This window comes from Sciurus carolinensis, chromosome 12 (assembly GCF_902686445.1).
Source record: "Sciurus carolinensis chromosome 12, mSciCar1.2, whole genome shotgun sequence".
NCBI classification, from domain to species: domain Eukaryota; kingdom Metazoa; phylum Chordata; class Mammalia; order Rodentia; family Sciuridae; genus Sciurus; species Sciurus carolinensis.
In genome coordinates this window covers 26,043,122-26,070,276 of record NC_062224.1, presented here as the reverse complement: position 1 = coordinate 26,070,276, position 27,155 = coordinate 26,043,122, and the positions used below count along the sequence as shown (strand labels likewise).

General features: G+C 32.2%; 1 protein-coding gene across 1 annotated transcript in view; it reads left to right on the top strand.

The window, feature by feature from the left end:
* The window catches only part of Malrd1 (MAM and LDL receptor class A domain containing 1), a 686,047-nt gene that overhangs the window by 288,806 nt on the left and 370,086 nt on the right, over positions 1 to 27,155 (top strand). Inside the window, exon 24 of the mRNA XM_047521295.1 lies at positions 152 to 365. Coding sequence (XP_047377251.1) covers positions 152 to 365 — 214 coding nt within the window. The remainder of the gene's footprint in view (positions 1 to 151; positions 366 to 27,155) is intronic.

Here is a 27,155-nt window from a genome sequence, read left to right as displayed (position 1 = left end):
AGCCTCAAGTTTCCTGGATCACTTTCATTATGGAGGCATTTTTATCAGAGTCCAGTTTGATGTGCTTGATGTGTTGGTTCTATCTTTTGAACTTCTTGATTGACAGTTTCAACTCTAAGTGACTCTTTTTTTTTTTTTTTCTTTTTTAAAGATTGTCTTCAGGGCAAAACGTGGTGTCAGTTACATAGGAGATGTAGCAGTGGATGATGTATCCTTTCAAGATTGTTCCCCCTTACTTAGCCCAGACAGAAAGTGTACTGCTGAAGAATTCACATGTGCGAACAAGCACTGCATTGCAAAGGAGAGACTGTGTGATTTTGTGAATGACTGTGCTGATAATTCAGATGAAACTACTTATATTTGCAGTAAGTTCAAGTGTTCTGTGTTCTTCCTTATGTTTTAGTCTCCCCAGCCTTACTCAAGGTGGTGTGTTCCTTTTTGAAATTTAAAGTGTAGGTACATCTCAGCATTAAATCTCAGCGAGGTGATTTATCTGCTTAGATACATTCCCTTCTCCCCTTTAATACCTCATTTTGAGCCATAATTTATTTCAAAGTAATTGATGACTTTTATGTGTATATATGAAGTAACTGGAGTTAAATTGGAGTTAAATTAGAATGCTGTCTTCAAAGAAAAACAGAACAGAAATAAATATTTATTATATGAAAGAAATTTTTTGGAAAAAAGAAGCAAAACATCCATCAAAGTCAATTCATTTGAGGTTGGTGAGTCTCTGTACTTTGAAGCATTTCAGAGGGTTGTCGTTTCTTTGTGCAAATTATCAGATGTGATAAGCTGATAAACAAAAATATACTCTAATAATATATCAAATGGACAAAGTGATCTCCCAGTGGAGATTTAGATCAGCTATGTAAAACCGTTGTTGTAGGAGATCAACGCAAAACAAACACTACCTATTAAAATACCCTCAGCTAAATGGAGCATATGTGCTCATCCCAGTAAGCCTATAAAATTGTGTACCACAGTCCAATTGCTGCTTCATTTAGTTGCAAATGAGGTGCATATAAATCGTCAAAAAGAAGGTTGACAAGTTATTCCACTATTACTTATAATAATATCTGAGCCAGGATATTGCAGTTTGATTTTACTTGCTTCTTGAAACTAAACCTAGGTGAGGGTTATCAAAAACTAATTCAGTATAGCAAAAACTTCTACTTCTGTAGAACTTTTAACTTTCAAAGTCCTTTTACTGATCTCCACTTGATCTTCACAGAAGCCCTGAGAGGTAAGTGGGCCAGATATTAATTATGCTTTTCATGGATGAAGAAGAAGAATAAGAATGGTTAAGATTTTTTTCAGAACTTCATACAACCAATGCTAACAAAGTTGGTCCTAGGACCCAAGTACTTTGATTTATGATCTGTTACTCTGCCCAAGCTACTATATTTCTGTGTTACAATCCAATGTTTTTAAAAGATGATGTAGTTCTCTTTAAATTGAATAGCTATTTGTTACTTGAATTGTGGGTCTCATTTCTTATCATAGTCAAATATCTACTTGTATCATATATAAGCCAAGCAAAATATTTGTCTTATCTTGAATTTTGTACTAGCATTGATCCTTACCTTTAAATATTTTCTGTTAGATTTTAGTTAATTTTGCATCAAATGCTTTTACAGTTATTTCATTACCATTTTGATTTCAATGCCACACAGATCTATTAGGTTGTTAAATAAATCAGATGTTATGCTTTAGATTTTTATTTGTAGGGCTGCTAACGTATCTTTCTCAGAGATATAATTAAATGTGACTTTCAGTACTTCAATTTTCAGTACTTCAAATATCAATTTATGGCTAAATTTTTCTTTTTATATTCAGGCTCAGAAGTCATGAGTATTTCTAGGTATTTCTCTATTTGGGAAAATATGGTGATAATTAACGGTATCAAAAATGTATTGAAAAATTTTGTCTTAGTAATTGTTTTATAAGAAACATAAATGCTAAACTACTCTAACCCTTTGGAGGGAAAGTTGTAGCAGAAAGTACTTTTTAGTGAACTGAATTACAAAATCTCTTTAAGTTTTTATTGGACCTACTCATATCATTAACACCAAAGCAAGAAAGCTGAATTACTTCCAGACCCTACATAGAAAAAGGAAAACTTTCTGAACTTCTTAGAACAAATAAACAAAAGTTAGAAATGAAAACCTAAAAGTAACCTAAATTGTGACATTGGTTTTTATTATATAAGAATAATTTCTTTTTATATAGCATTGCTTATTTTTATTGTGCATTTAAAAGATCAATCCTATTCCCAGTCTACTGGTCTTAAATGTTATGTTTTAATTATAGAGTTGCTAGAACCTGCTATTGGAATTATGAGTGGTGTTATTATCCTGCATATGCTATAAACCTTGATGTTCTAATGAGGCCCAGAAGAATAGGAAGAAAAAATTAAAAGAATTACCATAGCAACTGATTTCAGAAGATTGGCTGGCAACCAATCAAGTATTTGAGCTTAATATCTACTGTTTGTTTTTTGTTATTTTTCTTTTATTTCTTTCATTTTGAGAATTCTAAGGTTTAACATGTATTGCAGCTAGACAAAACTTTTGAAATATGATTAGGTAGAAATGTACAATCTAGAACTATCAGAAAGAATGAAAAAACCCTCTTTTTAAAGATGTAGATTATGTCTGGTGGAGAAGAAAACAATCAATTATAAAAGTACCTGCTGCTTTAATTTTCTATAGATCGATGTAGACTCTGAAACCAAAATCTATCAGAAAAAAAATGAATTTTTATTTATAGTTTGAATAACATTTCTAAAATATAGGAGATATTGAAAATTATTTGTATATCTAAGAACTGTAAAGAACGGTAAATTTTTATTTGAACATAAGTACCATTGACATAAAGACTCATTTGAAGAATGAACATTTTTGTTTCCTTATACTTTTTTTTGTTTTGTTTTGCTTTGCTTTGATACTGGGGATTGAACTCAGGGGTACTCAATCACTAAGCTGCATCCCCAACCCTGTTTTGTATTTTATTTAAATACAGGGTCTCACTGAGTACTCAGTGCCCAGTTTTGCTGAGGCTGGCTTTGAACTCACAAGCTCCTGTCTCAGCCTCCCAAGCCACTGGGATTATAGGCATGCACCACTGTGCCCTCTTCCTTATAGTTTTAATTAACAACTTTATTGCTGATATATAATTGAGTACTTTAGGCAATCTCTGAATAATTTAATTCTGCATCGTGATAAGTAAGGATGCAGGATATTTGATTGACGTAATTGGTTAGTACCCTGAACCTAATGGGCATGTACAATACTATGTACCAACTGCAGATAGCTATTATTTTTAAACACACATAGAACATTATATAATAATAAAATGGCCATTTTTAAGTATTAAGCACATTTCAAAATTTTTGATGAATTAAATTCTTATTACAATGTGTTTTGAATTAGGTGGAAAATCATTTACAAGACAATACCTAGAAAATCGCTATTGGTGAAGATTTGAAACATACCTTTAAAAACTCATGTCTACCCCCAAAATCACAATAAAATCAGAAAATGTTCTGCAAGAGCATACAAAGAGTTATAAAATACTTCCTAACAAAACCTGTGGGGTCTTGTTAAGGTAATACTTAGAGAAAAATTTTTAACCTTAAACCCTCATATTAGACACTATTTAGTAACACAAATTAATGAAAAAGAACATATTTCTAAGAAAGGGTTTTAAAAGACCGATAAAATTTTTAAAAATCCTACCAAAACTGAAGGGAAACAGAAAAGATAGAAATATAAAATTGATTCAATACATATTCATTAACTACTTACTACATATCAGGCAATGTTTAAGACACCTACTATACATAAGTAAATAAAAGTTTTTCATTATTCTATATCATATATTCATGTTAAACAGAAAATGTACTATTCTATAGATACATATGCAACCACACAGGAACACACATAAATACAAAATATGTGTGTGTGTGTGTGTGTGTGTGTGTGTGTGTGTATAAATAACATGATAAGGATAGGTCTGGATGAGAAGATGAATGAAGTAAATTAATTCTTGAAAGAGGTCTGGGACCCGCTCTTTTCCTTTTTAATTTTTCATTATAGCCATCCTAGTGGGTATAAATAGAATCTAATTGTGACTTTAATTGACATTTCCCTAATGATTAATGATGATGAGCATCTTTTCATGAGCTTATTAGCCACTTGTGCATCTTTGGAGAAGTAGTTGTTAAAATCTTTGACACATTTTTGTAGGATTGTTTTATAACTTTTGTTGTTGAGTTTAGGAATACCTTATAATTATGGATTTTAAAGCATTGTTAAATATATATATGTGTGTGTGTATACACACACACATATATATTGCAAAAAATGTAATCTTATTCTGTAAGAGTTTCTTTAAAAATTTTATTATTAATACTTTAATGTTCATAACAAAGCTGAATGGAAAGCACAATGAATTGCACTCAGCCAGAATCTTTGAATAGGGACAGTTGATGAACCTACCATGATAACCCCATTCTTACCCAAAGTCCATAGTTTGCATTAAGTTTCACTCTTGGCGTTATATATTCTGTGAGTTTTACCTAATGTAAAATAACATATATCTACTCTCACAGTATCATAAAATTAAGTTCACTGTCCTGAATATCTATCCTGTACCTATGTCTGTTCCCTCCCTTTCCCCTGGCAACAATTGATTTTTTTAAATAGTTTTCATAGTTTTGTCTTTATACAATGTGATAGAGTTGGAAAAATATAGTAGTCAGATTTTTTAGATTAACTTATATCACTTATTAATATGCATTTAAGGCTATGCCATGTCTTTTCATGGCTTGATAGCTCACTTATTTTATGACTAAATCATATTCTATTTGAATGATATTGAAATAATATTCTGTTTGAACATACCACATTTTATTTATCTGTGTACTCACTGAAGATTATCTCAATTGCTCCTGGTTTTGGCAATTATAAATAAAACTGCTATAAATATGCATGTGTAGGGTTTTTGTGGATATAAATTTTTAACTCATTTGGATAAATATTGGGAAGCATGATTGCTGAATCATAGAGTTTGTCACACGTATGTTTTACATATGTTTCTTTCAGTCTGTGGCATGTCTTCTAATTTGCTTTACAGTGTCTTTCATAAAGCCTTAGTTTTTAATTTTAGTAAAGCCCACCTTATCAATATTTTTTTCATGAATTATTCCTTTAGTAATTGCATTTAAAAAGTTTCCATAACAAAAGAACACCTAGATTTTTCTCATATTTTAGTTTGTAGGATTTTTATCATTTAGTGTTTTACATTTAGATTTATAATATTTTATGAGTTAAATTTTGGGAAAGGTATGAGGTCTTTGTCCAAATTCATTGCTTTGCATTTGGATTTCTATTTTTCTGCACCATTTATTGAAAAAAGTATCCTTTCTCTGTTTTGTTTTTGTTCTGTTTTAAAATACCAGTTGAACATATTTTTGTGACTCTATATTGAAAATATAGCTGAGCATATTTTTGGACTATATATCTTCTTTGATTAATCTGTTTATCTATCATCATCAGCATTGTTATTTTGTGAGTACCATACTGTCTTGATTACTGTGGTTTTATTGAAAGATCTGAAGTCAAGTAATGTCAGTCTTCTGCCTTTGTTCTTCTTAACTACTGTGTTGACATACTTTATTTTTTGGTTTCTCTATAGGAACTCTTACATTCAGTTTGTCAACATAATACCTTGCAGCATTTCACTTGGATTGCATTTAAAAACCAAATTGGTTAAGAAGTGACTTATTAATCACATTGAATCTTCCTGTCCATGAACATGAAAATCTTTCCATGTATTTATTAATTCTTTGATTTCTTTTTTTCAACATTTCTGTAATTTTCCTCATATAAATCTTGTACAGGTTATTTTGGGGGGGGGGCATTTATCTAAGTATTTCATTTTATGAGGGATGCTAATATAAATGGTATTTTTGTTTTTTAATTTCAAATTCTTGTTTACTGATGTTATATAGGAAAGTAACTGACTTTTTATGAATATTAATCTGGAAAACTGTAACTTTGCTTATTAAAATCAGGATTGTTTAGAATCTTGAAATTCCCAGAATTGTTTACTAATTCCAGACTTTTATTGTTGATGATGTTTTTTAGTTTTCTATATAGACAATTATGTCTTATGTATCAAAGATAATTTATTTATTTATTTACTTTTGATTCCTTTTCTTATTTTATTTTGCTAGCCGATATGTCAGGTGTAATGTTCAAAAAGAGCTTTGAAAGGGAACATTCATGCTTTGCTTCTGATATTAGTGAGAAAGCATCTAGAGTTTTGGGGTTTTTCTGTTTTGATTTTTTTTTTTCTCTTTTACCATTAAATATGCTATCTATAGGCTTTTTTGCAGTTCTTTATAAAATTGAGTAAGTTTCCCTCTCTAGTTTTCTGAGAGTTTTTATCATAAATAGATGTTGCATCTTGTCAAAGGCTTTTTCTCTGATGATAAAATTGATATAATTAAATGATGTTTGTTTTTCAGACTGTTACTATAATAGACTAAATTTTTTGGTTTTTGAGTGTTGATTCATCCTCCTGAACCAGGGATTGATCTCATTTTGTCAGGCGTATAATTACTTTAATACATTGTTGAACATATGCTAACATTTTGTTGAAAATTTTGCATCTATATTGTGGAAGAAGTTATAGAGACTCTTCCTAACATTTTTAAGTTGCTATCTTTGGTGAGCATTTGACTCCCCTTGTAAACTTTTGACTGTGTATGAGGTTTTTGACAAAATCAATTCTAACATTTTCAGCTTGTAGCCTCAAGGTGTGAGTAAAGCCCTGGCCTGGCTCAGATGCTTCTGATATTCCACGTTCCCTAAGGCACACTCTTCTTAGGTCAAATAACAGGGGTAAAAGGACTCCATCCCCACATGCAAGGATATGTCTAGTTCCTGCCTGAATCATGCCTCTAAATTTCCCCTGGGCCATAACAACTCTCATACCTAAACCCCAAATCAATTGAATGGGAAAGTATATTCTTCCTAGATTGGGAAAAAGAGGGAAAGGAATATTAGACATTAATAAACCAAACATACTATATTCCTTAATAGCAGTCTTACTAAAGTTATTACAAGGGTTGTATTTTATCTATCTATCTATTTGTTTATTTATTTTTCTCCTTTGAGACTAGTTCTATATTGCCCAGGTTGGCTTCAAACTCTGGGGTTTCAAAGATTCTTGTGCCTCTCTTCCCCTGGATAGCTGGGAGTATAGATTCAGCCCTAGATATGAGTATTTTTAAAGTTTCACCCCCTACTGAATATAATGTTCTTCAAAAGAGAATTATTTTTATGTTATGTCAGTACAGAATTTAATGTTGTTGAAAAATCAAACTTAGTAACTCAAATCTTAGTCTATAGACAATATTTTGTCAGCATCTGGCCATCACACTCGAGACACACTGGATCATAAACTACATTTTAACAAGATCCTCAGGTGATTCATATGTGCATTAAAATTTAGAAGCCCCAATCTAAATCATACAAAAGTTTGAAGAAGCTTTCTGGTGAGCAGTTTTATATCTTTAATTTCCTTATCAACATGAGCAAATACTTCTTAATTTTAATCATTGGAAATAATTTGCATTTTATTGATTCAAATATTTCAAGTCAAAATTGTATGGGCATGTATATATTCAGGTTTCTGAAATAATTTATTGAACGTTCTCTAAGAATTTTTTTTAAAATGATAATTCACTTATTCATTTAGCAGATATTTTTTGACCATCTATTACATGCCACACTTTTTGTTCTGGTTACTTGGGATAATGCAGGAGAAAATAGATACAAATCTGTCCTCATAGAGCTCCCATTCTGGTTAGTGGCAGTGATGGATGACCTAAACATAAAACAAAATAAATAAAATAATGCAGTAGTTACAAATAAGGAAAAACCAAATAAATTAGCACAATGTATGTATTTCATGGGGATAAGTTCTATTAGAAGAAATAGGGAAAAGTGAGAAAAAATGCTTAGAGTAGTAGTGTATTACAATTTTAAATAGGGCAGCAATATAAGTTCTCATTGAGAAATTGATATTGAATGAAAAAATCAAAAACTGATCAAGCAAAGTGGTATGTGCTATAGTAGATGGGCTCTTTCAAAAAGTATGTTTTCAAGATCAACAATAATTAAAACACATTCCTTTTTAGGTTAGCACCATAATAGTAACTATGTCCTTTGGTTTCTATAAATGCATATGTATCATTTTACCACCCAGGTTGTTATCCTTCAGGACTTCTATAATTTATTTATTTTTGAGTTGACTTGTTTATATCCTGACTGCCCTCTCTTGTTTGTCATGATATAATTCTCCAAAATTTTCAGGAGGAATTTGAATTGGGAAGTAGAAGGTATCATGATGCTCTATCTGCTACTCCTTACTCAGAGTAAGATTATAGTCTATATGTGTGTGTATATATGGAACCTCTGTATTGTATTTAGTTCAATGTTCCATCTGAAACTTTTTATTATATCAGAAATTTCACCAAATTGTGGCAAAAATGAATTTAACAGCATGCACTGTCTTCTGTGGGTGCCTATGTACATTATCTTGGATACTGAAAATCTTTTAATTATAGATGCTCCTCAACTTATACTGGGGTTCCATCTCAATACTCTTATTGTCAGTTGAAAGTATCCTTAAGTAGGGAAGGTATTTATTATACCTAATATGCTATAGCTTTGCAACACAGTACGCTATAAAGTACTATCTGTTTACCTTTATGACTGCATGACTGACTGGGAGTTGCAAGAGAGTTCTTACTGCCTTATCACTAGCCTGGGAAATGATCGTCTTTCAAAATTTGAAATGTGGCTTCTACTGAATGTGTATCTCTTCCACACATCATAAGTTTAAAAAAAAGAAAAAAATTAAGTCAAACTATCCTAAGTTAGACACTCTACACTTCAGTCTTTGTCAACAGTCATTTAAAATCTGAACATATATTTCATAATTAACATTCATATTACTTGACATATTAGTTCCTTGCTTCCTTTTTGTTTGTTTATTTGGTAAGCATTGGGTACCTCCAATATAATTGGCCCTGGAGCAAAAACAAAGAAAAACAAGATCTGCCTTGAATAATTTTAGAGCTCCTTGTCTAATAAAAGAGATAGATACATAAACATTCACAATTTGAGTGAGAGTTAAGTGCAAATTACTTCCGCAGGGGACAAAAGAAGATAAGTCATTTTTAAATACTAATCCAAAATAGGCTTGCATAAAAGTGATACATCGATTTTCAAAATAGCTTCTAATATGTTTTTTATTTCAGTCGTGTCTGTTGTGATATTTCCTTGTTCATTCTGAATTTTAGTAATTTGGGTTTTCTCTCGTCTTCTCTTTGTTAGTGTGGCTAAAGGTTTATCAATTTTGTTTATTTTTTCGAAGAACCAACTATTTATTTTGTCAAATTTTTGTATTGTTTCTTTTGTTTCAATTTCGTTGATTTCAGCTCTGAGTTTAACTATTTCCTGTCTTCTACTACTTTTGGTCTTGGTCTGTTCTTCTTTTTCTAGGGCTTTGAGCTGTAGTGTTAGGTCGTTTATTTTTTGAGTTTTACTTCTTTTATTAAATGCGCTCCATGAAATAAATCTTCCTCTAAATACTGCTTTCATAGTGTCCCAGAGATTTTGATATGATGTTTCTTTGTTCTCATTTGCCTCTAAGAATTTTTTAATTTCCTTCCTAATATCTTCTGTTATCCATTCATCATATAATAGCATATTGTTTAATCTCCAGGTGTTGGAGTAGTTTCTGTTTTTTACTCTTTCATTTATTTCTAACTTCAATCCATTATGATCTGATAGAATACAAGGTAGTGTCTCTATCTTCTTGCTAACATTAGCTTTGTGGCATAATATATGGTCTATTTTAGAGAAGGATCCATGTGCTGCTGAGAAGAAAGTGTATTCGCTCTTGGTTGGATGGTATAATCTATAAATGTCTGTTAAGTCTAAATTATTGATTGTGTTTTGAGGTCTATGGTTTCTTTGTTCAATTTTTGTTTGGAAGATCTGTCCAGTGGTAAGAGAGGCGTGTTAAAATCACCTAGTATTATTGTGTTACGGTCTATTTGGTTTCTAAAATTGAGAAGGATTTGTTTGACATACATGGATGAGCCACTGTTTGGGGCATAGATGTTTATGATTGTTATATCTTGCTGATTTATGCTTCCCTTAAGCAGTATGAAATGTCCTTCTTTATCCTTTCTGACTAACTTTGGCTTGAAGTCCACATTATCTGAAATGAGGATGGATACTCCAGCTTTTTTGCTGTGTCCGTGTGCATGGTATGTTTTTCCCCATCCTTTCACCTTTAGTCTATGGGTATCTCTTTCTATGAGGTGAGTCTCTTGCAGGCAACATATTGTTGGATCTTTCTTTTTAATCCAATCTGCCAGTCTATGTCTTTTGATTGATGAATTCAGGCCATTAACATTCAGGGTTATTATTGAGATATGATTTGTATTCCCGGTCATTTGGTTCATTTTTAAAATTTTATTTATTTATTTATTTTTTTGACACAACTTTGTTCCTCCTTTATTTGACAGTTCCTTTAGGATATTTCCTCCCTTTGCTGATTTGCTTCTTTGTGTTTTATCTCTTCCTCATGGAATATTTTGCTGAGAATGTTCTGTAATGCTGGCTTTCTTTTTGTAAATTCTTTTAGCTTTTGTTTATCATGGAATGATTTTATTTCATCATCAAATTTGAAGGTAAGTTTTGCTGGGTATAAGATTCTTGGTTGGCATCCATTTTCTTTCAGAGCTTGAAAAATGTTGTTCCAGGCCCTTCTAGCTTTTAGGGTCTGGATTGAAAAATCTGCTGATATCCATATTGGTTTCCCCCTGAATGTAATTTGGTTCTTTTCTCTCACAGCCTTTAAAATTCTGTCTTTATTTTGTATGTTCGGTATTTTCATTATAATGTGCCTTGGTGTGGGTCTGTTGTAATTTTGTGTATTTGGAGTCCTATAAGCCTCTTGAACTTGATTTTCCATTTCATTCTTCAGATTTGGGAAATTTTCTGATATTATTTCATTGAATAGATTGTTCATTCCTTTGGTTTGTTTCTCCAACAAAATAGAAAGTTTCGAAGACATCAACAGGTTTCTAGAGACATATGAATTGCCTAAACTGAACGAGGAGGACATGCACAATTTAAATAGACCAATTTCAAGTAATGAAATAGATGAAGTCATCAAAAGCCTACCGACAAAGAAAAGTCCAGGACCAGATGGGTTCTCAGCCGAGTTCTACAAAACCTTTAAAAAAGAAGAGCTCATTCCAATACTTCTCAAAGTATTCCATAAAATAGAAGAGGAGGGAACCCTCCCAAACTCGTTCTATGAAGCCAATGTCACCCTGATACCTAAACCAGACAGAGACACCTCAAGGAAAGAAAATTTCAGACCAATATCCTTAATGAACATCGATGCAAAAATTCTCAACAAAATTTTAGCAAATCACATACAAAAACATATTAAAAAGATAGTGCACCATGATCAAGTGGGTTTCATCCCATGGATGCAAGGTTGGTTCAACATCAGGAAATCAATAAATGTAATTCACCATATCAATAGACTTAAAGTCAAGAATCACATGATTATTTCAATAGATGCAGAAAAAGAATTTGATAAAATACAGCACCCCTTCATGCTCAAAACACTAGAAAAAATAGGGATAGTGGGAACATTCCTTAACATTGTAAAGGCCATCTATGCTAAGCCCATGGCTAATATCATTCTAAATGGTGAAAAACTGAAAGCATTCCCCCTTAAAACTGGAACAAGGCAGGGATGCCCTCTTTCACCACTTCTTTTCAATATCGTCCTTGAAACTCTAGCCAGAGCAATTAGACAGACCAAAGAAATTAAAGGGATACGAATAGGAAAAGAAGAACTCAAACTATCCCTGTTTGCTGATGATATATTATATACTTAGAAGAACCAAGAAATTCCACCAGAAAACTTTTAGATCTCATAAGTGAATTCAGTAAAGTAGTGGGAATAAGATCAATGCACATAAATCTAAGGCATTTTTATACTTAAGTGATGAATCTTCAGAAAGAGAAATTAGGAAAACTACCCCATTCACAATAGCATCAAAAAAAAATAAAATACTTGGGAATCAATCTCACAAAAGAGGTGAAAGACCTCTACAGTGAGAACTACAGAACACTAAAGAAAGAAATTAAAGAAAACCTCAGAAGATAGAAAGATCTCCCATGTTCTTGGATAGGAAGAATTAATATTGTCAAAATGGCCATACTACCAAAAGTGCTATACAGATTCAATGCAATTCCAATTAAAATCCCAATGATGTACCTTACAGAAATAGAACAAGAAATTATGAAATTCATCTGGAAGAATAAAAATCCCAGAGTATCTAAAGCAATCCTCAGTAGAAAGAGTGAAGCAGGGGGTATCGCAATACCGGATCTTCAACTCTACTACAAAGCAATAGTAATAAAAACGGCATGGTATTGGTACCAAAATAGAAAGGTGGATCAATGGTACAGAATAGAGGACACGGACACAAACCCAAATAAATACAATTTTCTCATACTAGACAAAGGGGCCAAAAATATGCAATGGAGAAAAGGTAGCCTCTTCAACAAATGGTGCTGGGAGAATTGGAAATCCATATGCAACAGAATGAAACTAAACCCATATCTCTCACCATGCACGAAACTAAACTCAAAATGGATTAAGGACCTCGGAATCAGACCAGAGACAGTGAATCTTATAGAAGAAAAAGTAGGTCTAGAGCTTCAACATGTCGGCTTAGGACCAGAATTCCTCAACAGGACTCCCATAGCACAAGAAATAAAAGCAAGAATCAATAACTGGGATAGATCCAAACTAAAAAGCTTTCTCTCAGCAAAGGAAACTATCAGCAATGCAAAGAAAGAGCCTACAGAGTGGGAGAAAATCTTTGCCACTCATACTTCAGATAGAGCACTAATCTCCAGAATCTATAAAGAGATCAAAAAACTCTACACCAAGAATGCAAATAATCCAATCAACAAATGGGCTAAGGAAAGGAATAGACACTTCACAGAAGAAGATCTACAAGCAATCAACAAACATATGGAAAAATGTTCAACATCTCTAGTAATAAGAGAAATGCAAATCAAAACCACCCTAAGATTCCATCTCACCCCAATTAGAATGGCGAATATCAAGAATACAAGCAACAACAGGTGTTGGCGAGGATGTGGGGAGAAAGGTACACTCATACATTGCTGGTGGGGTTGCAAATTAGTGCAGCCACTCTGGAAAGCAGTGTGGAGACTCCTTAGAAAACTTGGAACCACCATTTGACCCAGCTATCCCACTCCTTGGCCTATACCCAAAAGACTTAAAATCAGCATATCACAGAGATACAGCCACATCAATGTTCATAGCTGCTCAGTTCACAATAGCCAGATTGTGGAACCAACCTAGATGTCCTTCAATTGATGAATGGATAAAGAAACTGTGGTATATATATACAATGGAATATTACTCAGCCATAAAGAATGATAAAATTATGGGCATTAGCAGGCAAATGGATGAAATTGGAGAATATCATGCTAAGTGAGATAAGCCAATCTCAAAAAAACAAAAAACGAATGATATCGCTAATAAGTGGATGATGACTCATAATGGGGGGTGGGAGGGGTTAGTGTTAGGGTTAGAGTTAGGGTTAGGAGGGGGACAAGAATGGAGGAAGGAAGGACTGTATAGAGGGAAAAGAGGGGTGGGAGGGGTGGGAGGGAAGGGAAAAAATAACAGAATGAATCAAACAACATTACCCTATGTAAATTTATGATTACACAAATGGTATGCCTTTACGCCATGTACAAACAGAGAAACAACATGTATCCCATTTGTTTACAATAAAATAAAAAAAAAAAGTGATACATCACCTTGAAAAAAACAAATGTGTTTTTAGGAAGTTTGTTGACCATGGACTCTGAATAACTTTTGTTTTCTGTGGGAGATGTTGCTAGAGAATGGGTCAGGAATCACAGTGTCCTTAAGCCAGGCTCCCTGTGAAGGACCAGCCATCCTAAGCTTCACACACTCCCTACTGCAGGCTGCAACTGAGTGGTGACTGGGACTTGGAAACCTTTCATTGTCTTTCCAAAATTATCATTGTTCTTACTTGCCCAGTGTGTTATGTAACATAGTATTTTCCAAGTTGTGAAATGAGATAGTCAATATGGAAGAAGAAATTGTGTGTGAGGAGTTTCTCTGGATCATTCATGGGCCAAATCAGATTTTCTAAATCTTTTGTATATAACAATTGTAAGTTTTCAAAAGATTGACATTATCAGTGGAGTTTTTTCAGATTACTTTATCTCTAAAACCTTTTTTGTGTGGAAGCAAATACACCCCATGTAGAATGATGGTTTTGTTCCCATGAAACACAGTTCAGAAAGTATTGGTTAGAATTTTTTATTATTATTACTTTATGGAAACAGTAGGGAAATGCAAGTGAAATAAATCTATCATAAATTCCTAATGATAAAACCCAAAGATAATGGGTAAATGATATTAATTTTTTAACTTTTAATCTTGAAATGATATGGATTCATGGGAAATTAACAAAATTAATATAGAAAATTCTGTGTGCTCTACATGTAGTTTCTCTCAGTGGTTATATAACTGTAGTACAATAACAAAACCAAAAAACTGATGTTGTTCCAATATGTGTGTATAGTTTCATATTTTATTACATGTGTAATTTGTTTGATCATCACTACAATCAATATTTTCCATCTCCACCAAGATCTCCCATAAACCATTCCTTCCCTAACTGTGGGAAACCACTACTTTTTTCTTTTATTTCTATACTTGTCATTTTAAGAAAGTTTTTCAAGTGGAACCATATAGTATGTGACCTTTCGAGACTCTTTTTCTTGGTAGAATCCCCTTGAGGTTCATTGAAGTTGTGTGTATAAACCATTTGTTCTTTATTATAGCCGAGTCATGTTCTATGGTAAAATTGTAGCATACCATGATACTGTTTTCCAGAGCGGCTGTATCATTTTACATTGCCACCAGCAATGTCTGAGTGATCCCATTTCTTCAAGACCTTGTGAGCATTTGGTAGTATAATTATTATATTTTTGTTTTTGCTATTTTGATGGCTCTGGAGTAATATTGCACCTATTTCCTTGATAACTAGTAATGTTTAACATCTTTTCATATGTTTATTTGCCATCTGTACATCATTTTGACTGAAATGTCTCTTTATGTTGAGTATTGAGAATACTTTGTACATTACAGATGTGTGACCAGGAATTATTTTCTCCCAAGCTTCAGATTGCCTTTCCATTTTCTTAAAAGTGTTGCTTAAAGAGCAAACATTTTTAATTTTGATGAAATCCTATGCACTGATATTTCCTTTTAAGGATCATGTTTTTGATACTATTTTTGTTTATATCAAAGATAAATAAAAAATAATATAGATAGATAGAGATATAGTCTAGAAAAAAACAAGTCTTAGGTCCAAAATCTTCTGTTTCTTCTAAAGTTTCATAATATATTACATTCAAGTTTATGATCTTTTATGTTTATGTCTATAATTTGTAAGATTTAGAATTAGGTCAATAATGACCCCCCCAGCCCCGGTGGCTATCCAGTTGCTCTAATACCACGAACAAGTCTATACTCCCTTGGTTTAATTGCTTTCTTCATTTTGTTAGAAATTAGTTCATTCTACTTTTCTGGAGCTATTTTTGGGTTCTCTATCAGAATAGACATCTAAGTTTGCGATAGTTTGAATCTGCAATGTCCCCCCAAAGGCCCATGAGTGTTAAAGGTTTAGTTTGCAGATTGATACAATGGAAGGTAGTGGAATGTTAGGATGAACGAGTAGTGGAAGTTTATTAGGTCATGGGGTCATTAGTGGGGATCTGGGATGTTGGTCTCTTCCTCTCTCTTTGCCTCCTTAATGCCATGTAAGTAGCTTTCCCTGCCGTGTTCTCTCACGATGATGTGCTGCCTCATTATAGGCCCCAGAGCAACAGGATCAATGGATCATAAACAGAAACCTCTAAAACTGTGAGACAAATAAATCTTTTTTTTAAAGATTCTTTATGCAAGATTTTTATTACACTAATAGAAAATTCACTACCATAAAGTGTCTTTTCTTCTACTAATACAACACAATATTGATAACAAAAACTGTATAATAAATCTTGACATTATTTAGTGACACCTCTGCATTTATTACTTTTTAAAATTATTTTGGTTATTCTAGTTCCTCTGATTTTCCAAATAAATTTTATAAATACATCATCTGTATTTAGAAATAATATTGAAGTAATTTTGTTGAGAATTGCATTAAGTAAAATTTTGGAGAGAAGTAAAATCTTCAATATATTTCAATGAGCATAGTGTGAGTTTACTATTTTGATCTGTGATTTCTTTTATCAGTATTTTGTAGTTCTCAGCATACAAATCCTATACATGTTATATTAGTTTTATACCTAAATATTTGATAGTTGAAGGCTTATAATTGATATTATATTTTTAATTTTTGTCCTCATGTGTTCATTGATAGTATATAAATAAAAATTAATTTTTATGTCACTCTTTTGTCCTTAGACCTTATTGGCTCATAAAAGTTCTGATTTTTGCAGTAGAGATTTATTTTGTAGACAATAATGGCATCTGAAATAGGGACAGTTTTAATTCTATTTTCTGCTTTGTGTTCCTTGAAGATTTTGTAGAAACATTCAAGTGAGATCTATTGAAATAGAAATTTCTTTCTTAGGCATTTTTAAATCATTAGTTGAATTTTCATAGTAGCTACAAAACTACTTAAATTATCTACTTTGCACTAAGTAAGTTTGTGCTTTGCAAAGACTGGTCTGTTCCATTCAGGTTGTTACGTTTATGCATATACAGATGTTCATAGAACTCTTGTATCATACTTTTGATAGTACAGAGTCTATAATAGTCCATGTTTTACTGCTGCTGTAATCTGTGTGTTCTCTTTCTTTGATATTATTTTTAAGTAGGGAGGATCAATTAAATAAAGAAAAATTGAGAAATAAGGGATGCATCTGTTAATACCTTATAAACAGTTTGTCAGAGTTCTGGTAATTGAATTACATAAAGAGTTGGAGGTGATCATGGACATTAGCTCATGCTCTCTTAAATAAGAATCTAAGACTTGTGTGAAGGATTTAGTTTACTCAATTACAATTAAACTTGAACTTTTTCTCTCTGTCCTAGCACTTATTCCATTCTATTAAAATGTGAGAACTCTACTAGCACATATTTATTGACAAATCAACCTCAACATCTACCAAATTGCTGTTGGATGAATTGACAAATGAAGTACTCACACATAAAGAAATCATTTCCCTGACTTTGTAGACAGTGGAGATGGGAAGGGAGAATTGAGGCCTGCTAAACACTTTCATGAACCAGTATACACTGCCTCACATAAAAAGCTTTCTCAACTGTCAGGTACCCCTTATTGTAATATTTTTCATAATATTGAATCAATCGGTCCCTATTTTCCCAGTATGAGTTTTTGATGATACATCTTCCTATTTGTACTTCTCCTTAATAATAAAACTTAAGTATTAGAAAACAGCTACCATCAATTATATACATTGCATCTCTTCACATTTTCTTTTTTCACGTTCTTAGTCATGAAGTTAATAAAAATATTCTTGAATTCTTTAATAGCATCTTATATACATGATCCAAAGACTGCTGTTATCTACTCTTCTTAATGGATAGTTTAAGTTCTTAAATTTTCCCTTAAATATGGAAATAAATATTCAGGAAATGTTAGAGTAGATTATAGCCGATTCACAATATATCTTTCTCTCCCTCTCAACTCCCCTCTCTCTTGCCTACCATAGAAAATGATATGGCCTAAGAGTTTCAGTAGTTTAGTTTTTATTTTTTCAGTTAGTCTTGTGCCAATCATGTCTAAGAAGGATGAAGAGGTGGTTAATCAAGAATGGATAAAAAGAGTTCCAAATGATATGAATTACAAAGGTGGTAGCCAAGACCCAGAGGCAAGAGCGATCATGGTGTGTTGCATGGTTATCTTGCCTAACATGTAGCCTGTCTAGCATTTGATCTGAGAGAAAGGAATAGCTAGGAGTCCAGAGAGACAAGCAGGGGTACTTGATAGTTCAAGCTAAGAAACAGATTGAAGGGAAGGGAGCGGGGACAGGGATAGGAAAGACAGTGGAATCAATCTGACATAACTTTGCTATGTACATATATGTATACACCATAGTGAATCCCAATATCCTGTACATCCACAGGACTGGGAACCTAATTAGAATATGATAGAGTCCAAGTTTGTATGAATGCCTCAAAATAGATTCTACTGTCATGTATAACTAAAAAGAACAAATAGAAATTAGAAAAAGAAATGCATGCTTTAACTTGAGAGTTCTAGGAAGACATTTAACTACAGAAATAATAAAATCAAAATTGCATCTTAGAAACATCACTGACAGCAGTGTACACGGGAGCAAATTGGAAGGTGGGACATCACAGGGAGACTAATATTCCATTCAAGACATGCATGGTGTCAAGTTGCTTTCAATGAAGATGAAGTGAATAAACATTTGGAAGGAATAAGTCTATAAATCTGATGACTAGTTAACTCTGGAGGTTTTCTGGGTTGGGCAAGTACATAACTGGCAGTTTTATTCACTCTTAATTAAAGATGCAAAAGGATGAGGAAGCTGGTAAGGTCATGACTTCATTTCTACTCTTTTGTTTGACATGTGTCTGATGAACAATAAATAGGTATCCAGTTGGCAACTGGCTATATAGATTTTAAGTTTAAAAAGGACATTTCTGCAGAGATGTAAAATTAGCAACCATCAAATAACATCAAGAATCCAACGTCAGACCCTTAGTATTTAAAAGGAAAATGGTTACAGAGGAGATGAAAACAGGCAGAAGGAAAAGGAGACACAGACTCTGTTGTCATAGGAGACAGAGTTATAATTCTGAAAGCAGTAGTCAATATTAGATGTGCAAAAATTAAATAACAAGTACTCCAAAACTTCTATTAGATTTAATAACAAGGGGGAAATTGGCAATCAATAAACACTGTTTTTTTTAGGAAGTGATAGAAATTTAGGTATGGGATTACTTTTCATATTTAATGGTGTCTCTTCTGTTGTCCACTATAGTTACCCTGGATCACACTTACCTCATTATTTAGATTTTAAACTGAAAGTCATGATTTGCTATTCACATTAAAATTCTATTATGGTTTCTACCAATTTTTTTAGCTTATCTAGACTAATATAATCAGCACAAATAGACAATTGACCGGTGTGGTTACATATTTCAAATATGTTCCTGCAATTAAGTATTTTTGAAACAAATGTGTGCTTTCTCTACACTTAAAAAAGAGAAAATAATATTATATATCTATACATAGTTTCTGAGTTTCAATGGTCAACATAAAATTAGATTTCTAGTAACAGAAACTAGTTGTTAACATCTTAGGAGTCAGTTTTCCTCTTCTAATTTTAACACAAGAATATCTATATGCATTTTCTTTATCTTCAAATAATTGCCTCCCTGAATTAAGAAACAATATTGCACAAAAAGAAGCTCCATTTTGGATTCTGTAAGAAGAGGGAGAACCTGGCACTGGTAATTGAAGGACAGGGGCAGGGTAGGGGTATAGTCAGGAAGATCCTAGAAATGGGTGCAAATTGGTGAAAGGTCTTTGGGTTTCTTGCCGTTGCGACTATTCTGCATTTCATTGGTTAAAGAATCTTAGGACCAGTAAGTGGAGTGAGAAGTAGTTCTACCTCATCATAAAGGGTCACATTAATTACAATCTATTATGTACTGGAAATTGGAATATGAACAGTGCATGACCTCTTGGAGAGGGCTTCCACAAATCAACACAGAATAATGAAGGAGCTACAGAGGAGCTACAAATGTTATTGGCAAAAACAGCTGTGACATGTTATTTAAATAGATTCTGGTAAAAGACAAAAATTAGGACCATCAGAGTGATCTAATTCTCCTAAAATATAATTATTATAATTAAATAAATCAAATGTATATTAAATATCATTATTGAACATATAAGAAATTAAGAATTGTGTTTAATATGAATAGAAAGTGATAAGAGAAATGAGAAGAAAAATTTGGATGGAGTTAGGTAAGACAAAGATGAAGTGTAGAAATATCAATTATATTCCTAAATAAAATATTCCTGATATTTTATTGACATCATATTTTATATGATATTATGGAAGAGTGATTCATTGTCAAAATATTTCTTGACATAATGAGAAAAGTTCAATGAGATGAAAATACTGAAGAAATAATAGATATGACAGGATGAATATTAATTTTATGCAAAATCGATGATGAATATGTAATGTGAATAATATATATTAGAAAGATAGTTTCATAAAAAGTAAGCTAATAAAACTGAGCTAAAATAAAATAAAGAACTTAGTCATGATGTAGAAGTGTTCTTAATGCTATCATAGATAATGGCATAAAAATATTTAAAAGATGGACAAAGATGTATACTGCAAAGAGAGTAGTACATCAATTTAACATTAATTTCTGAGTCAAAATAATTGAGCCAAGTACAGTGGCGCACTCCTATAATTACAGCAGCTTTGGAGACTGAGGCGGGGTATCATGAGTTCAAAGCCAGTCACAGCAAAAGTGAGGCACTAAGCAACTCACTGAGAACCTGTCTTTAAATAAAATACAAACTAGGACTGGGGATGTGGCTCAGTGGTCGAGTGCCCCTGAGTTCAATCCCTGGTACCTGCCCCCAAAATAATAAAAATAACAAAAATAAGAGTGTTTAAAGGTGAAACCTAGAATAAAGATATAATTTAGTAGTTTTATCCAAATATATTTAAAAAAGCCATTAGAATAGTAAAAAATATGAAAATCCAGTTATTAATTCATATTATAAAAAATTCCATGAGGCTTTTCTAATCAGATAAACAAATATAAGTCAAGAAGTATTTTTAAAATATGATTGGGACGGTTAAATAAATATACATATATTGAACTTTGAGCCTTGGAAAATTGAGCATTTCTTTCAGTCATATTAGGTATATTTATGTATCAGTTACAAATTAGAAGACAATTTTTAAAAATTTCATGTAGTGTAAGTTATATAGGCTATATTACTTGACCAAAACACAGTAAAACTAAAGGTTTAAACTAAAATGCTGAGCCAATTAGATATTCTTAAATAATTATTGGATAAAATGTATTTAATTTAGAATAATAGTATTTTTAAAACACAGTCGAGGGCAGTAAGTAGTGCCAAAAAGCATAAAGTACTTGTGAATCTACTTTGTGCAAGTTGAAACTGCAAATACTGTTGGAAGAAATTAGAAACTGTCGAGATCTGCCTTATGACTTAATGCTGATGTATAGATAACAATATGGTAGCATACATTAAAAATTTTGCTGGGAGGAAGATCTCATGTGTTCTTACTACAACTGAAAGAAAAGAAAAAGAATGAAAGGAAGAAAATAGTGAGAGTCATAACTGATTGCTGAATGTTTAATATTTTTATAGTCACAATTATATTTGTTTGAAAATTAAATTTTAGCTGGGCACTGTGGTGTACACCTGTAACCTCAGTGGCTCAGTAGGCTGAGGCAGGAGGAGCACATGTTCAAAGTCAGCCTCTGTAATTTAGTGAGGCCCTCAGCAACTTAGTGAGACCCTGTCTCAAAATAAAAAAAAATAAAAAGGGGTAGGGATGTGGTTCGGTGATAAAGAGTCCCTGAGCTAAATCCCCCAGTACCCCCCCCCCCAAAAAAAAAGGAAAAAAATCAATTAAAAGAGAAAGTGTAACATTTAGTGGAGAAATGTAGTGGACTCTGATCAGATACTCAAGTAAACATCATGGATTTTAGGATAAATCAGAGTATGCCTCTGGATATGATGTGCTGAGATGGTACAAGATTACTTCTGTGGTCTTCCTGCTGAAATGCAGAACCTGTGTCTCATGACAAGCATTCCTCAGACTAATCCAATTCAATTCAAGTACTTTCTGTAATAACTGCCTTCATCTCATCAAACATGCTGAGGCTAAGAAAGAAAAGTAAATAAGAAGCACTTACAGATTAAGAGACTAAATGGTCATGGAAGCCAAATGGGAGGTTAGGATTGGATTCTAACCAAGGGGAGATACAGCTAATTAGGATAACCGATATTTAAATATGGACTGTAGATTTATAATGTTAAATGTTCTGTCTTTGTGATTTTTACTGTAGTTGTACAAAAAAATATCCTTTTTAATATGAAAGAAATAAAAAAGCTTTGATAAAATGGCACAGTGTCTTCCAATTTATGTTTGAATGCTTCTGAAAAATACATATATAGATATGCACATGGAGCAAATGGGAAAATATAACATTTATAAATTTAGTTAAAGAGTGGATAGGAAATAATTTGTATTATTAATTTTTACAAGTTTGCAATTATTTCAAAGTAAATAATTACAAAAATAAGGTAATATTAAGAATATCAGAGGGAATAAATATTAACTTAGAAAACAGAAAATGCAAATTGTAAATACAAGGGTAGTTATTTTTAAAAGTAGATAGAACTCCAACAAATTTTAATTTTAAAAAGGAAAAAAACCTCACAATTCCATAAGTTTAGCCTCGTTAAAGGGTAAATAATAATCATTTGAAGACCAATAACTCTCAGTTTGGACATATCCATGAAATGGTTAATTTTCTTCAAGAAAAATGATCAAAATTACCTTATAAAGTAGAAAACTTGATTAGAAGATTAACTATCAGATAAAGTTATTAACAAATGTTCTCCAATTTTTGTCTCTTGGGATAGATACTGCTGAGTTCTATCAAATTTTAATGAAGTGATTATGTCCATAGGAACAATTCCAGCCATATAAAATAATAGAGTTTATTTTATGCAGTTCATATATCACTGATAATGAAGCTTCCAAAAATTAAAAAGAACATTGTAGATCAAACTCTATGCATGTAGATATGCAAAAACTTAGAATGATAGCAAACTAAACTCAGAGATATTATATCATGCACATCTTACAACATTTTAAGAATGTTTTAACATAATGACTTAAATGTAACCAGATAAGTAACTGAGAAAAAAAAATCAAACTAATATATGCCAAAAATATGTTTAAATTAAACAACTATTTCTTACAATATGCACAGAATATGACTTTAATAGGCTAAAGATACTCTATCAAGTGAATGTAGGAAACTATGGAAATATTTCTATTAAAATCAAGGACATGTCAAGAATATATACTACTAAATTTTCTATTATTTCTTTTGTGGTTTTGATCAGTATGTAACATATAAGATGAAATGAAAGAATGTGAAATAGTAATTATTTTAGAATATGAATGTACATCTTAAAAGTCCAAGATTTACCTTAAAAAAAGGAAAAAATCTACCGCTGGGTTGTAAACTATCCTACCCCGCAAACTTAGGTGCATCTGGATGTGAGTGTTCCTCCAAAAAAAAGGTCTACCTAAAACCTCAGAAGCGACTTTCTTTGGAAATAGGGTTTTTGTAGATGTAATTGAAATAAAAAGAGATCAGACCGGATTAAGAGGAGTCCTAATCCAGTGACTGATATCACATTTGGACACTGACCCAGAGGAAAGAGGATGGGAAGACACAGAGAGAAGGCGTTGTGGTGGAGATGACTCATCTCCAAGCCAAAGACACTAGATTGCTGGTACCACAGCATTGATGAAGAGGCAAGGAAGGATCATCTCCTACGTAGAGCAGGGTACTGTCAACACCCTGACTGCTGTCCCCCAGTCTGCTACTGCTGTGAGATCATGCATTTCTACTGTTTTAAACTACCCTGTTGTGTGTTTGTTGAATAGCCCTAGGAAACTGATCAGTTCTCAATTACGCAGCTAAAAACGTGCCCACTGAGAATTGGAAGCCAGCTTCTCTAATCACAGACTTTTAGAGTTTGTTTTAATAGCAGAATTTGAAAATCTTGTCCTTTGCATCACTAGTATATTATTCTGCAACAAGTTCTGCAAACAAATATTTCCTTAGAAAATTTGAGAACATACTTTTTTGTGTGAAGAAATAGTTCCTATGTCGTGGAAATTCTCAGAGCCCTTAATGTGCTAGTTTTTTTTTTTTTTTTAATTATTTTTCAAAGAAGGATATAATTGATAGGATCTATCCCATTCATTTGGTTGCAGAAATTTCTGCCTTTGAATGACAAACTGACATTCTTGGGAAATTAGTATTCACATGAACAATTAAAGAAGTGATAACTGTGTCACTCTACCTCAGGAATAATCAAGCCAAGCAGGACAGCTGTAGTCTTCACGGCTCTCCCACAGGAAGGGCATGCTTAGCTCATGTCCTGACAGTCACATGTACTTCCTTATGCTGCAGTTTTTGTAAATTTGCAAATTTGTTTCATTGCAACACTCACCTCAGCCAGGCATACTAACTTATCAAGGGTGACATTCCAGGGACCTTGTCATGTCACTCTTCAACTCATGACTCTGCTTCTCATGATATAATATTAAGCAAAGTTTAACTCTGAACTTCAGCCTTCTCAACAACCAAAAGAAGAATGAAAACAGTGATGTGAGAATTAAATGAAGACACGTATAAAGAGAATGTTCAGAACCGGCACACATTATGTTCAATACGCAGTCACCCATTTTCCAGTCTGTTTTCTATTTTTCTTAATATACTTAATTTATAGAATAGGCTCAAATTTATGTTGACTAAATAAATAGAATGATGAACTCTTAATTTTAGAAATGTGTAGGATCTTATAAGATTATAATGATGTCTTTTTAAAAGAAATATATATTTTACAGTTAGGAAGATATTGATCATTATAGCATGTAGAAATGAGAAAATTGGCTTGATTAATGATATGGCTATACACAAAGGTGATAATTTTCTTCCTTCCTTATGGCACACCTGTCTGGCACTGGCATTAACTGCACCATGAAATGCCAAGAATCGACATCTGCTCACAGAAATGTTTGCAACTTTTCTCACCTGGCACCCATGGGAAATAATGAAATGCGAAATTAAAGGTGTTCCCTCTTACCACAGTGCTGTGAAATTCCAACAACTTCAATCGTTTGTTCTGTTTTCCCGGCTGATATGTCAGAATTAAATTTTCTAAGGCAACATATCTTCAAAACTATAATAAAAATCAAAATAAAGATGTGATTTACATTATAGAGAGAGGTTCGTGTAGCAGGGATTTTAGGGTTTTTGTTTTTAAACAAATCTGTTTTCCGCAGCTACATTTTGTTGGAATGGCTCCTCTAGGTACTGGTCTGTATGGTAATCAGATCCTTATGGGCTGCTAAATTTTCTAACACAATGACGGTAAATTAATTCATGATATAATTCTTTTTTATACCTTTATTTATTTTTATGTGGTGCTGACGATCAAACCCAGGTACTCACATATGCTAGGCAAATGCTCTACCACTGAGCCACAACCCCAGTCCTGATATAATTCTTAATCAAGACCATAGTTCAGATTCTAAACTTGGTGCTGACTTAGGTTTATTATGACTTTAGTGAGATTGCCTTTCCAGCCCTCTCAAAGAAAATTTAGGAGAACTTTAGTATTCTGAACTAAAAGATCTATAAGATTATGGTCTATTCTAGGAAGAATAAATTATAAAATGCATCTCAAATGTAGTTTTAAAACTCAGTAATTGGATATAAAATGCCATTCTATTGATTTGATGATAAAAATTTCAAAAGAAAAATATCTTCTATCCTTAAAAACATTAAAAATTAGTATTAGTCTGGCTGTTAAATTAAACCATTTTAAAAAGAATATTCATCCTGACACTTTCTTAACTTTACCATTTTTAAGCTAAAAATGATCATTTTAAACCTGTTTTCATTGTTGGGCAAGTTTCTTAGTGGGAGATGTGATATAGTTAGCTTTCATTTTATATACTATAAAAGGACACAGAAACAATTATACAAATTATAGAAAAGTTTATGTTAATTTTAACTTTCATTTTATATACTATAAAATGTCATAGAAATGTATACAACCTATACATTTCATATTTTCCACCTTATTAACTACAAAGAATATGGAGTTTGTTTTGTTTAAAATTTTTTTTTTCTGATCTGTGAGAACGATAAGAATATGTCCATAAAGGAAAACCACTATTTTACTGGTAAGCATAACAGAATTTCAAAATTCTTAAGGTAATATGTGATAGAATGAAATAGTTTCTTTATCCAGGAATTTTTATGGATTCTGTTTTCCTTTGGACAGTGTGTTGAAGAACCAACCCTAGTGTTTTGGTGACAAATGTTTTATGATCATAAAATTACCTTAAGGAATTTGAGCAATTGTTCAAATGAACTTTGAAAGTTCTCTATCTGAATACTTATTGACACTGTACCATAGGTTCTTCTCAAGTATGTTTACTTTTGGACCCCATCTTTCATATAATTATTATTTTACAGATCTTCATTTTTAGTTGCCATATTCTAGCAGAAATTAATAAAGACTTATTATTTTCAAATAATTCTAAACAGAACATTTTACTATTTATCAGATCAATCATTCACTGGCTTTATTCAGGATCATACTATTGACTTAAAAATAAGGATGATCAAAAGTGTCCCAAACTTATTTTATGAAAAATGACCTTTTGTACCACAGTGTTGTATTTTGTAACATCTGCACAAACATTGTTAGCCTTAATGCTAACTTTAGAATTATAAAGAAATGTCCGTGTAATTCCTCCTATGCAGGAAATGGAAGAAAAAGTAAATTAAACAAACTTAAAAGAACACCTGGAAGATAGTTTGGTATTCAATGTAACTTAACATATTTAATTTCTGCAACTTATTACAATAAGTTAATTGAAATTATTACATCTTTTATGCCTTTTTCATTTTATAACTTTCTCATCTCTAAAGCTATTAATTTCTAAAATAATTATGATTCATGGTAGCTTTGGGGGGCAATATTTCCTAAACTAAACTTTATGGCAGAATCATAAATTTCCTGAATTTAGTATCAAGACCTGGGAAGCAAAGAGGAGAAAAGAAAAGTA